Source organism: Coturnix japonica, chromosome 23 (genome assembly GCF_054131305.1).
Source record: "Coturnix japonica strain WE chromosome 23, WE-NBRP24, whole genome shotgun sequence".
In the NCBI taxonomy this organism is placed as follows: Eukaryota; Metazoa; Chordata; class Aves; order Galliformes; family Phasianidae; genus Coturnix; species Coturnix japonica.
The window spans coordinates 2,739,181-2,752,405 of record NC_140685.1 but is presented as its reverse complement, the minus strand read 5'-3'; the positions used below and the strand labels follow the sequence as shown (position 1 = coordinate 2,752,405).

At 52.9% G+C, this 13,225-nt stretch overlaps 1 protein-coding gene and 1 long non-coding RNA gene across 16 annotated transcripts in view; one reads left to right on the top strand and one right to left on the bottom strand.

The window, feature by feature from the left end:
* TEKT3 (tektin 3) overlaps positions 1-13,225 on the bottom strand; it is a 46,221-nt gene that overhangs the window by 27,664 nt on the left and 5,332 nt on the right. For 6 of the 15 annotated variants that reach the window (XM_085522449.1, XM_085522446.1, XM_085522452.1 and 3 more), the window contains 2 exons: positions 11,763-11,853; positions 744-1,656 (listed from right to left, as the gene is read on the bottom strand). The exons of 1 other annotated variant lie outside the window; for it this stretch is intronic. In XM_085522449.1, coding sequence (XP_085378575.1) covers positions 744-1,042 — 299 coding nt within the window. In that variant the 5' untranslated portion in view covers positions 1,043-1,656; positions 11,763-11,853. 8 more of the 15 variants (XM_085522454.1, XM_085522456.1, XM_085522453.1 and 5 more) reach the window with 5 other exon arrangements.
* On the top strand, positions 10,804-11,916 carry LOC146757316 (uncharacterized). The gene is made up of 2 exons (XR_014936629.1): positions 10,804-10,888; positions 11,473-11,916. It is a non-coding gene; the product is annotated as an uncharacterized LOC146757316 (long non-coding RNA).

The window sequence follows — 13,225 nt, the reverse complement described above, 5'->3', positions numbered from 1 at the left end:
AGACATCACGACTGGATCACGCTGCTCACCACCTGCACATTGCAGCCCTGGGCTCTCTGACATCACACGATGAGGCTCCAAAATAGCACCCATGGGTTTCACCCGGAGCTAAATAGAGCCCTCAGAAAACTTTATTACTGTGAGTGGGCAGAACAAGCTGAAATCTGTGCTGAGAAACTGCAGCTCCAGGGTGGCCCCTGGACAACAGAAAAGTCAGGATTGCCCATCAGGTGAATTACCAAAGCCAGCTCAGTTTCTCTTTTCATTTTCCTCCTTACAAGTGCTTTTCACAACTTGTTTATTCACCTGTCCCCAGTTTATCCCAACTCCTTCACTGATAGAGAGGGAAACCTTCCCCCTTTGCTGAAGACACAATGCATTTCCAACTATAAAACCATTAAGTCCCTCGATGCTTTCCTACCTCCAGCCATAGCGCTGCAGGAAGCTGCTCCCTCAGAGCATTTTTCCAGCAGCTTTGACATGCCTGGTATCAAAACATCGGTCACTGCTGCAGAGATGGAGCTGCTGAAGCATGAATACAGAAAGATCTGGGCAGCAACACACAGCACATCTCACATTGCACTTCTGACCTCAGCATCTCTGTCAACAGAGACAACATCAGCTGTGAGTGAGAAAGGAAAGTGGCTCATCCACCTGCTGCACACTCAGCCTCGCAACTGCTTTGCTTTTGGTTCACTTGTGCATGAAAGTATAGACATGTATGAAAGTATATACATACATACATGTGGTATGTGCAAAGACAAGTCCTCAATGTCAGCAGCCAGCCCTGCTCCCTTCTGGTCTGTGCCCCAAGATGAGAGTGGTGCACAGATTTGCTCGTTGCATCTTCTGCACAGCAGCCCCACATCTCACTGGGATGCAGACATGGATGCACAGAGCCCCCCAGGGATGTTGTCCCCATCCCAGCCCCCACCAGAGGCATGCAAAGCTGCAGTGCAAGCAGGGGGATGAGCTGCAGAGGAGCAGAGAACAGGGCTCTGTGTGCTGGGCTGCGTGGGCACAAAGGCATCCACATCTCCATCCTGCCCTGCCCTGCACCAGCTGTGGGCACTGCCTGGCTGTAGGGCTGAGTTTTGTCCAGAGCTGGAAGCAGACGATTGCAAAAAGCAGCATCTGTGCTTATCTTTCATTCCAACGAGGCTTTGAGGGAAAGGCTCCAAAAGCTGAGAGTGCTGTTTACACCTGTAGTTTAATACACTTGGGAAACAGGTGGAGATTCTCCTTGTTCTGTTTGTTCTCAGCTGCATGGGGCTCATTTCTTCTTGCTGCACGGTGCCACGCGCAGCGGAGCCTTTCTGGCAAAGATAACCCTGCTGTAAACATTTGGTGACTGCAATCTGCTCCCGGGCACTGCCTTCCCCATGGAGCTCTCCATATCTTCATAACTGCTGCCTCCGCTCACTGTGGATGGCACTGAGAACATCCCTGCAGCAGCAGCTCCTGGCGATGCCATGCTCCGCTCAGTGGCTGTTGGACAGCTGGTCATGGTCCTTCTGCTCTCATCCTGCTCCACGAGCATCTTCACCACCGGGGTCGTGTGTGTGGTGTATGCAGGGTACGCACGGTGGCACTGGGACAGGTGGCACTGGAGCAGGTGGCTGGGCAGACCCACGTTGGCTGAGGGCTCTGAGTGCTCTGGAAGCCAAAAAAAAGAGACATGGTGAGAGCATGGACACAGCTGGGACCTCCTGGCTTCCTCCATCCTGGGGAGGAAGGGTGTCTCCATGAAGGGTGCATCCAGTGAAGGATGCTTCCAATGGAGGATGCTTCTGGTGAAGGATGCCTCAATGAAAGATGCCTCCAGTGGGGTATGGATGCTTGCAGTGAAGGGTGCCTCCATTGACACCAAGGAGATGGAGGCTACACTGGGCTTACAGCTATGGCTGTAGAAATAGCTGGGGGTCACAGCAGGTCTTCTCATGAAGATTTTTTTTACACAGTCTGATAGTGATAGGACAAGGGGAAATGGCTTTCAACTAGAAGAGGGGAGATTTAGATTAGATGTTAGGAAAAAAATCTTTACTGGTGAGGTGGTGAGTCAGCAGAAGAGGATGCCCAAAGAAGCTCTGGGTGCCCCATCCTTAGAAGTGTTAAGATGAGGTTGGGTGCTCAGAGATGAGGATGGTAGAGAACAGAGCTGAGTGCACTTCCCTCGAGCCCTGCTGGTACATATTAAAGCAGCTCGGAGCTCTGAGAAGTGAGAGCATTTAAAGTGAGCTGCCTCGGGTTATCCTCTGCCAAAACCATAGGGAAGGGAAAGGGGGAAAGTGCATTTTAATGGTCCTGCCCCAAGCTGCATCCTGCAGTGCTCTGTGTGGTGGGGATGAGCCCCACACCCCCGGCCGGGCCCCGAGCAGCCCCACAGGCTCTTATAAATAGGAGCAGCCTGACGTGGCAGCAGGAAAATTTTCCATACTCAAAAAAAAAGCCTGAAATAGTCTGAGTGAAATGCTGTTGTTATAATGTTCTGCTGTTCTGTACCTATGCTGCACACACTCCACTCTGCAGCTGGGAATGATGTGTCAGACTCAGCCTGGTTCTAAGCTATGGGCTGTCAGAGGGTGGCACACACTGTGTGAATATGATGTGTTTGTTTTGACAAGCCAGGATGGTCCGTATCCCTTCAATGTCCAATATGATGCAGCACTTGGAAGTTGCAACCCTTTGCCCCAAGCTCAGTGTTTCCATTGGGGAGTGGCCAGCACAGTTCATGGGCTTACAGAAGGAGGATGGAGCAGGGGAAGAGCTCCGGGGCTCCTCTCTGTCCCAGTGCCAGCCTGGCTCCACAGCAGCATGCAGCCAATGCAGCGGGCTTTCCAACCCACAGGGCTTCCATCACATCCCATCCCATCTCCAGCTGTGTCCCACCAACCACAAACACATGCAAACTCAGCAGCTCCAAGCACCCAACCAGTGCTGATCAGATAGATGTAATCTGAGCAAAGAAGGTCATAAAATGACTAAAAATGCCAATTATGAGACCAAAGGGTCAGGGGCACCGGGCACCTCCCCTGCACCCCCTGCCAGCTGGATGCTGCCCAGTGCTTGGGCCAGCACTCACCCTGATAGCATTAAACTTTAGGTATTTAAACTGAAAGTCTCAACTCCAGAACAGAAAGCCAAAATATCCCCTACCTGGATGGCTTCCAAAGAGGGCCCCAAAGGATGTAATACCTGGAACGGGGCTGGAAAAACACCTCGTGTTAGCTTAACTTTTTCCCCTTGAAATGTAAGTCCAGGGTCTGGGACTCAAGTGATGAGAGTTGGGATGTATGACCAGTTTTAAACAGGGAGCAATTTCTTGGCCATGGGGGTGGTTGGAGTACACCTTGCCTTCATTAACCAGCGCATCAAACACACACTAGGTGTTGCTCAGTCCATCCATTCAGACCCTCCCCAATCCTCAGATGCCACCAGCAAGGCACGTCAAGTCAATGGGTTGAGTCATTCAGTGCATTAAGAGAACAAGTTTCCCAAGGGGAAGGAGGGAGGGCTGCTCTTGTTGAAAGACGTGCGAGCCACAAAGCACCCAATGCTGCTCCACACTGCAGCTCGTGCAGGCACTGCTGGCAGAGGGACAGCTTTCACACCATTATATTTAGAGGGACCCGCCTGAGCAACAGCCAGAGCTGTGGTGTAAATCAGGCTGTTCTGACAGCAGCCGGAGCGCGCCGTGAAAGCAGGGAGGGAGGGGGGGAAATGGAATTACACCCTGCAAAGGGAATTCTATGAGATAAAAAGCGGCTATTTTGTGTTTTTAGAAGCTCGCAGTAATTAACTATTTTTCCCCTCTCTTCTTTCATTTACTTCCAAGCCAGCCCCTGCTGACAGGCCCCCAGGCTCTGCTTCCCATTCATTTAGCTTTAGCAGTGTGGTTCCCACATTTGGGGCCAGGGTACAGTAACCCCCATCCAAAGAGTGGATGGGGAAGGGAGCAGATGCCACATGGGAGTCACTGTGCACATGGGGACACACACACATGTCTCCCTGCAGCAACCAATGCTGGTGGTAAGGGTTTCACCTGCAGAGCGTGTGGGGTGGAGGTCATGTTGTTTTTGAAGCATAGCACTAAATGCTTGTCTGAATTGAGAAGACATCAGCAGCTGTTTTCCCTAATGGGATGAGCATCTTGTTTTCATCTGTCTGTGCTCTGGCTCTTTTGCCAGCAAGTGTTAAACCAAAGCTTACTGTAACAGCAAGGCTTTCCCATTTATCTCTATGTGGGATTGGGAAGACATCCCCTTTGTATCAGATTTCCCCCTGGAAGAAGTCATTGATGGGCTGGTAAATGCCCAGCACCTGAGCAAACCTCGATCTCTGTAGTCCTGCTGCTCAGTGCCATTGTTCCAATGCTGTGCCCATCCCTTCATCTTCCCCATGTCTCAGGGTGGGGATCACCTCCACCCCTTCAGGAACGCCAACAGACCCCATCAGGCACACCTTCCTGCTATGTTTTACAGCCCTTTAGCTCAGCCTGCATCACCAGGGGATGGCAATTTCCTGCCTTATGGGTTCCTCTCCAAAGATACTTCAGCTCTCCATTTAAACGACACAGAGAGAAACTAGTGCTCCTTTGCCAGACATCAGCTTCAGCCCTATACAACTCAACAGCAACTCACTCATCTTCAGCAGGATCTTAATGTGACCCCTCAGAGAGAAGCCAGATGGAGCAGCAGCTGCAGAAAGAACTGCTGGAACCCAAACAAAGCTGATGAAAGGATAAGAGCAACAAAACCACCCTTTATTCATTCATCTGACTTCACTCTTTGAAATTGGCCATGAAGTCCTTCCAACCCAAACTCCTCCCCGAGCATCAGAACGGAGAAGCTGTGTGACTGAGATGGAAAGAGATGATCAGGGGCTCCGATAGGTCTGGAGGAGGAAGGGAACAACAGGATGGGGACTGGGAACAAAGGACACCCCAGGAAAACCAAACTGCATCACAGGAGCTCTGTTCCTTTCTTCTAGGAGCTGGTGGGTGCCCAACCATTGCGTCCAATGGACTTTGGGTGCGTGGCTGAACCATGGGGCAAACTGTCTAGCAGTAAATAGCAGTGAGATCCAAAGGACTGTCAGTGGGATATTAGCACCAGAAAGCAGAGTTGCTGCAGCCAGCAGGCACTGCATCCTCCCAGTCTCCTGGCCCACGTTTCCAGCATGCCCAAGCACACCGAGCTGCGAGCAGCTGGAGTGCACAGGCAGGAGAATGCTTGTTGATGTGCAAGTACAAAGAGGCAAATAGTTGACATTAAGGCTTTGGGAAGGCTGTGGGACTGGGCTATTTCTTTCAGCCCTTGCACAAAGGGAGCTTTTTTGGTCTCGCTGCAGAACAGAAACGACATTGAAGGGTCTATGGAATTTCTGGGCATTTTTTTCCCCTTGGAGACGCAATGGCCTGTGCTCCACAGCGCAGGACAAAGCAGGACATAGAGGACAAGATGTTCACATGTGGATCTGCATCTGACTCTCCAATGCTTTCTGTCCCCCCGCTGCCATCATTTGTCCCCAAGAGGCCCTCATGGCAGAGAAGCAGAGCCTTGAGATGCACAGGACTCACACCTGGTCCTGGACCAGCCCTGAAGCAGCCAGGCATAGGAACAGCTGCAGATACAACACACAGAGATCTTCTTCATCTCATCATGGCGAAGACACAGAGATCTCCCCAGGTTTGCTAAGGATGAGCCTACTAACCCTCACAGCCCCAGCAGGATGCTTATCCCAAAGCACTGGAGAACAGCCTGTCCTGCACAGGCAGTTCATTTGCTGCTGCAGAACTGCCAGGAAAGACTGGAAAGCTGATGTCTGCTCCGTACAATGCCAGGCAGGACCAGCCCTGATGCAGCAGCTCGAGGTTCCCATCAGCACCCTCATACGGTGCAGCTCACAGGCGTTTCCCCACCTCACCCACCCAGCACCAAGGGGAAAACAGCCCTTCCAAGTGTGCTTGGAAAGCTGCCACATTTCCTCCTGCAGGGCAGTGCACAGCCCTGAAGTCACTTCAGGACAAGCTTTGCACAAAAACGGGAAATAAAAGCCCCATTCTCGTGCCCCCCATGGCAGCAGCAGCAGCAAGAGAGCAGCCCTGGGACAAAGTGGGGATGGATCTTTAAACCCTGATTGCCTCCGAAAACCCAACCCAAATGAATATGAAACCTCCAGCTCTCCAAGGAATAAGGGCTTTGGTGAAGGAGCCCTCCCCATCCCCATTATCCAGCCATAGGCCACTGCTTTGGCAGATCTTATGCTCTGAGCATCTTCGGGTGGGGGCTTCAGATCTATGGCCACAAGGAGGGAGGTGATGAGAAATGGGCACTGCTGCTTCCATCACTGCAGAGGAGGAAGCGGTGCTGGAAACAATGGGTGCTCTATGAGCCCCACACTTGGGGGACACACAGCTCTGCAACAGGAGCCACGCAGAGCTTCGGGGTGGTTCAACAGCCCAGCCTGCTCTCCTTTTGTGTTCCAGAGGCCCCTCCACTTGGAGTCAGCACTCAGGCTCCAAAGCTCTGGGAAAGCTCCCTGGCTGGCTGGAGTCTCCTTCCTAATTCCCAGTCTGAGTTTCTGTAATAAAGACAAGATTGCTCAACTTCCACAGCACTATGAGCACGGCAGATTTAACCCTTTGCAGCCCTAAGCAATCAGCAAATAACCTCCAGCATTTTCTTGCTTGAACTTCCATCCTTCCCATGCTGTAACCCCAGGCTACCACACAGCATCTTCTTGAGATGCACAGCCTACCAAGAAGCTCTTGCAGTGCAAAGGGATGGAAGCGCCCTGCAGAGATCTGTGAGCATGCACAGTGCCTGGGTGGGAGCGTGGCTGCTGCATGGCTTGCAGCAGCAACCAAAGCCAAGCAAAGCTTGGCATCCACAGAAATCTATCAGCCATGGAAATCTTGTCTATTTTGAAAAGACAAACACATCACACAGACCAGGAAGCAGAGCAGGAATCCATTCAACCACTGTACTTCATTAAGGCATAGATGCTCATGGTGGGGAAGGGGTGCAGCCAGCACCACATCCCCACATCTTCCACCTTCCCCTGCACCCTGCATTGCCCCACCTCACACCTCACACCTCATCTACAAACCCCAGCACAGCAGGATGGGGTTTGTACACTGCAGTCTTCATTCACTCATTGCAATTCTGATGTTTTTAAATGACCTGGCCATAAAAGCAAACCCTCTGCAGCCAAACTGTATACCTGAGCAACCCCCGTGGGAGCCCTATGGACAGTTCTACCCTGAGATAAAAGCCACAAAGCTTCATGTGTTTGTAAATAAATGTAGTCCTAAGAACCCTGAAGTCTGAGCTACACCATGACTGTGACCTCAGCATTGAGCTGCCAGGGGGTGTTGTTGTAGTGCAGCTCCTGTGATGGCTCTTGCAAACCTCCCATCCCTCACAACAACAGAGCAGCTCAGCCAGCTTTGCATTGAGCTGGATCGTGCAAAAAGCAAAGCAAGGCGTGTAGCTTCACCCATCCAAGCATTGCCAGGGAAGTCAGGGAGATGCCATTCCACGCACAGACCCACATGCACGCTGCAGTCTGCACAGAGGCAAAGCTTTCAGAGCTCTCCAGCAACCACGTCATGGCCCAGGCATGGGACACTCCTATGGCAGGTCTGCTGGAAATGCCACCATACATACCAGGGTGAGCAGCTTTCAAGCCATGTGGGGTTATGCTTTCTCATGTTCCCCTGGGTTAATCCCACTGGAATGCTGTGGCTCCCTCCCATACGCTCTGGCTGGCAGTGTCACCCAGCGGTGACAGCACTGGGACAGCACTGGGACACATGATGGCAAGGAGTGAAGCGCACTCCCTGTGACCATGCCCTGTTCCTGGCAATGAAGCTCTTTGAAGACCGTCCCCAAACAATCTGGCTGATATTTGGACAGCAAACACCGGGCTTCCTGCTGTCACCATGCCTCTTTTCCACAGGCAGTTTGCTTTGGGGATGCTGCAATATAGTGACCTCCATTCCCCTCCCAGCACATCCAGGCTTCAGCAAGCACTACAAACCCCACAGGCGGTGGTTAAAGCACACAGCAAGGGCTGGGTTTGCTGGATTTGGGGTCAGATGAACTCACAGAAGCGAAGGGAGAGAAAGCAGGCTGGCAGTGTGGTTCAGGAGGGATAGCAGCTCCCAGCATTACTCAGAAAGAGTCAAAAGTTCATCTTCTTCCCACAGCTCTGCAGGGGAACTGCTCTCAGGTTCAGGGCTTCAGCAGAGGGGAACCTTTCAGCCCAGGATGTGTCACAGGGATGGAACAATGTCATGGTTCCTGGCTTGAGCCTGGGACTGCAGGCTGAGCTCAGGGCTGTGCTGAGGGCTGTGTGCATCCCCCTGGAGTGCACTCTCACCAGAAGCAAATTGCAGCCCCCTGCAGACATCAGACTGGTGATCCCAGTGGATGGGATCCTTGTGGATGCCCCAACCCTGGAGGCATTCAAGGCCAGGCTGGATGTGGCTCTGGGCAGTCTGATCTAATGGTTGGTGACCCTGCACATAGCAGGGGGGTTGAAAGTGGACCATCGTCATGGTCCTTTTATAGCCATTCTATGATTCTATGATCCTGTGTTGCACAGCCCTGCAGCCAAACCAAAACAAAAACACCAAACCAAAACCCTGCTGCACAGGGAAGAGTAGAGTAATCCTCCCTCCTTGCTCCCCAAGACCAGCTCCCGGCTGTGCTCAGGCAACACCAAAGCAAACACAGCAATGCAGGCCATCACACAGCGAGGGGATCCAGCCCCTGCCATGCCCAACAGTGCTCCAAAAGCCCCCTTGGAGGAGGCAGTGTTAACTGGAGTGTTGCTGGGCAGGAGGATGCTCCAGGCTCCTGCTTCCCTCCTTCCTGCACTTCCCTCCCTCTATTGTCATCTGCAGCCCCAGCAGCATTCCCACAGAGGCAGGGGGTCACTCAGGGATGCCACATACTTTCCCTTTGCTAAGACACACTACAACACAACTATGCAGACAGCTGCCACGGGTCCTGCCATCACACAGGGTTGCAGACCTGCAGGCTATTTATCTTCTGGTCCAGGTGTCAGCATATAAATCCATCACCAACAGGCTCCTGTATCTGTGGAGATACAGATCATGCTCCTGTGTGGGGAGGCAAAACCTCCATCCATACCTTCTCCTCTCTTTCCTGCCCAGCCAGCCTTGAAACTGTCTGGGGAAGGACTGCACTGAGCTCAGATATATGATCTCTATATTCTGCTATTCTTTCGGACATGTGGTCTGATTTTTGGGTGGTCCTGTGTCCATCCAGGAGCTGGACTCGATGATCCTTATGGGTCCTTTCCAACTCTATGAGCTTGCAGCACACCCCCTCTTGCTGCAGGACAGCCCACTTCTGCAAGCACAAGTTCCTTCCTTCACTTTCAAATCCCCACTTCCAGCTGTGGCCAGAAGGAATTTTGCCAAGCGAGAGGTCAGCCAGTATTTCCCTTCCACAAGGCAAACCCTGGGCCTGCAAGCACATTGTGGCATTGCTGAGCTGGAGGCTCAGTGCAGGCTCAGGGCTGTTTGTTCAGCTTTAGGTATAACTCAGCATGGAGACTTCACAAAGTCTTGTGCTTTCCTGCTCTAAGGGCCCACCCTTTTATCGCTATGCATGGAAAAAGATGCTCGGACCAAAGCATTCCGAGCGGGCACCATCCGATCTCAGCAGCAGTAACGAGCTGGAGCAGCTGGATGTGAGCTGGGAGGAGGAAAGCTGCAGCTCTAACTATTCTGCTGGAAGAAATCTGCTTTTTGGAGAAAAGTCAGCACCTACTGGAAAGCATCCACCGTGCATCTGATCAGCCAAGAGAGCAGAGGATGAGCCCTCAAAGTGGAAAAAAACAGCACTGTTTGTTTGCTTTCTGTCATCAGATTCTCCTTAGCAAAGGAGAACCCCTCCCTGCCCGTCCTGAGGTGCTCCTGCTGCAGCGGGGAACCCCTGGCCCCAAATGCAGCCCAACCCTACACACACCTCCCCCTCCGTGCACTGTTCTGGGCGCAGCGTGCAATGTGACCCCGTGCCAAAATAGAGTCTGCTCCGAGCAGGAAGATGCTGTGAGGCCATGACACGCTGGAAATGCGATGCGGGAATGTTCAGCATCCAGCAGGCAGCCTTGGGGACAGGAATACCGAGTTCGTGCATTAATCCTCCTGTAAAGGGAGCAGTCCTGGCGCACCCTGCGGAAGCGCATGGCCTGGGATGGGATGGGGCCGGCAGCGGGTGGGCCAGCAAAGGCTGGGCACTAAAGGAAGTGCTGTGCGGATGGGTGGCCAAATATAGCTGAGGAAGGGGACTGTGATGTGTGACGTGTGAGTGAGAAGAAAGGGAAGCTGCTCCAGAACTGAGTGGTTTTCCTTCCCAACGGCGCTGCTCCACGCCTCCTTGAGAGCAACTTTTTGCAGCCTCCCTTCAGCCGTGCACTTCCAGTTTTTGCTGTAAATACGTATTGACTTATTTTGCCTTTTGGTATCTCAGGGGGCTGTAGGAAAGAAGGGGACAGAGTCTTGGTAGGATAAGGGGACAAGAGTAGAGATTCAGACTGGATATGAAGAAAATACCCTTACTGTTCATGCTACAGGCAGTCAGGCAGTGGCACAGGCTGCCCAGAGAAGCAGTGGTGCCCCATCCCTGCAGCCAGCCAAGGTCAGGGGTTGGGCTGTGAGCACTGATGGAGCTGTGGGTGTCCCTGCTCAGTGCATGGGGTGGGACCAGGTGGCTTCCCTTCCCACTCCAACTGTTCTATGGTTCTATGACAGAGTCAGGCAGCTCCTGCCACCCCGTTGCTGGGGTCAGAGAACTCAGTGCCCAGCCCATGGAGTCCTTCCATTGGATCTGAAGCTCATATGGATCTGAAGGTCTGTCCCAGCTTCCCAGATTCTCCCTGCTTCATAGGGTACACTGGGAAGGACCAAAGGATGCTCCTAAAACCACATCACCAATGTCATGCTCCATATCCCACAGGAGCTCTGGGATACCCAGTGCTCACAAAGGAGGTGTGGGATGGGCTGGGTTCACCCAGTCCCATTTTGGAACAGCCCCATCTTGCCATAGATGATAACAGCAATTAGATGAACTCCACACACATAGAGATCGGTCACTGCTGCATCTACCACATTACCTCCACAGCTCCATTGGCACATGTTCCACTAAGATGCAACAAAACCTTTGGCAGAAACACTCCCTTGTTGAAGGCAAAGCAAAGAAACCCTCATCTGGAAACACGGACAAAATACCCAGGGTTCAGCCCGCTCCAGAACAGCAGTCAGCAGCCCCCAGCACAGCCCCTTCAGCACTGTTTGCATCTCCAGACACAACTCCCTGCCAAGCTCCATCCCACCAACCAGGAGCGCGGCTCATCCCGGGTCGCAGCCCAACATCTGCTTTCCATGTTCCCGGGCAGCACTCCAAGTAACGTATGCATCTTTGTGTCTGCATGCAGCGCGAGCCTCAGGCTCTGCTCAGCACCACGTGGAGGAGCAGAGCAGAGCTTTCAAGCAACACGCCTCATCCTCTGGGAAAAAGCAAGGCTACAAAATCCAGGCTGGACATGGAGCAGCTGTGATTCCTGCCCAGAGAATGGGGCTGGGAAACAGCTCAGCATCACCCAGCACACGTAGCTGCAGACCCTGAGTTGTTCTTTCACCCATGCTCAGCACTCAGCTTAGAGTACCCACACGGAGAAGGTTTAAGCTCACACATACATAGCACCAAAGTCCTGGCGGCACTCACCTGCACATGAGTTCCTGAAGGTGTTGATGGAAGACGTCTCCATCCACATCAAGTGATCAGAAGCGTTCTGCTACAGAGGCTCCGGGTTTACCTTCAAGACAGCACCCATCACTGAGCACCGGGTGAAGCTGGGAACAAACCATCCTCAAAAGGCTGCAGGGTTGAAACCTTTTCTCTCACTCTCTCTTAAGAGCAGGAGGGCCAGCAGCAGCTTGCTGTGCTGCCAACAAATGTGGGGTTTCTATAGAGATGCCACACCATGGCCTCACACTGCCCAGGCTGAACACTGAGCCCAAGTGTGCACTGATATAAAAGGGTTTGAACAGCTCCCATGCATTGGACACAGCACAGAGCTCACCATCCTTTAGCAGCAGTGGGCAGGCTGCATTGCCTTTGCTCAAACTGAGCTGAGTCTGCTCGCCCTGTGCTAGGCACACACAGCCCAGCGCAGCCTCATGGCACAGGGAGGTTTCCTCGCATTGAGCTCTCTGCAGCCCCAAGTACATGACTTTGCTTTGCCATAAAGGCAAGCACATAGAGCACAGGACAGCTTTGCAGCCCTCCAACCTTAGCAGCAGCCCTGGGGCAATCAGCACAGCCCCAGCAACACCTTATGCTGATGCTCCTCTGCCCCTCTCCCTCCCAGCCAATACTGAGACCATTCTCCTCCTTGTCCCAGAGGAGCACAGTAGAGGATACTGCTCCCACATCCCCACCCTCCCACCACTGACCCCACAACCTTTCCCTGTGGCCCTGCCCTCACCAGGTCCTGGGCACTGTGGCACAGGGATCAGGCAGTCATCTGCTTCAATCCCATTGTTTGCACACAATAGTTATCACCTGGGCAGGGAATCTGCATCCACACATGTGCATTTCAGACAACATGCGAGACACACGTGGTTCCACGGCCAATTCTGCATCTGCACCTTGCACTGAAGAGCCCCCACAGTATTTTGCAATAGCAGCAGGAGGAGCGGGCTGACCTCATGGATATTTTCTGCACTGAGTGTTTGGGAGTTTGTGGTTCCTCCCAGCACTCCCACTTTGCTGCTTGCAACAAACCCCTGGCAAGGAAGGGATGGATGGGAGCAGTGCTGCTCGCAGCAAGTTGTGTGCTGGCACCTGCAGCAGGTGGGAGAGCAGCCCCATGGGGACCTGCTGCACCGCTCACTGCCCCATTGCTCATAGGGAAGGGATTTGACCGCCCACAGCTTCTCTGCATTAAGTAATGCACTTGGCAAGGAGCAGGCAAATTTGGGAAGTGTGTCATTGTGCATCCCGTGCCATGAGAGCCTGCACATGTGGAGGGGGATAACAAAGTCTCACTCCATGCATCCATCCTGCCCCCACACTCCTTGAGGTGGCCCCTTCCCTGCCACCCCCACTAGTGTCACCTGCAGGAAGGGACCCATTCCTGTAGCATGATACTTCTCAGCATCCAGGGATGAAGGCTGGGAACAGGG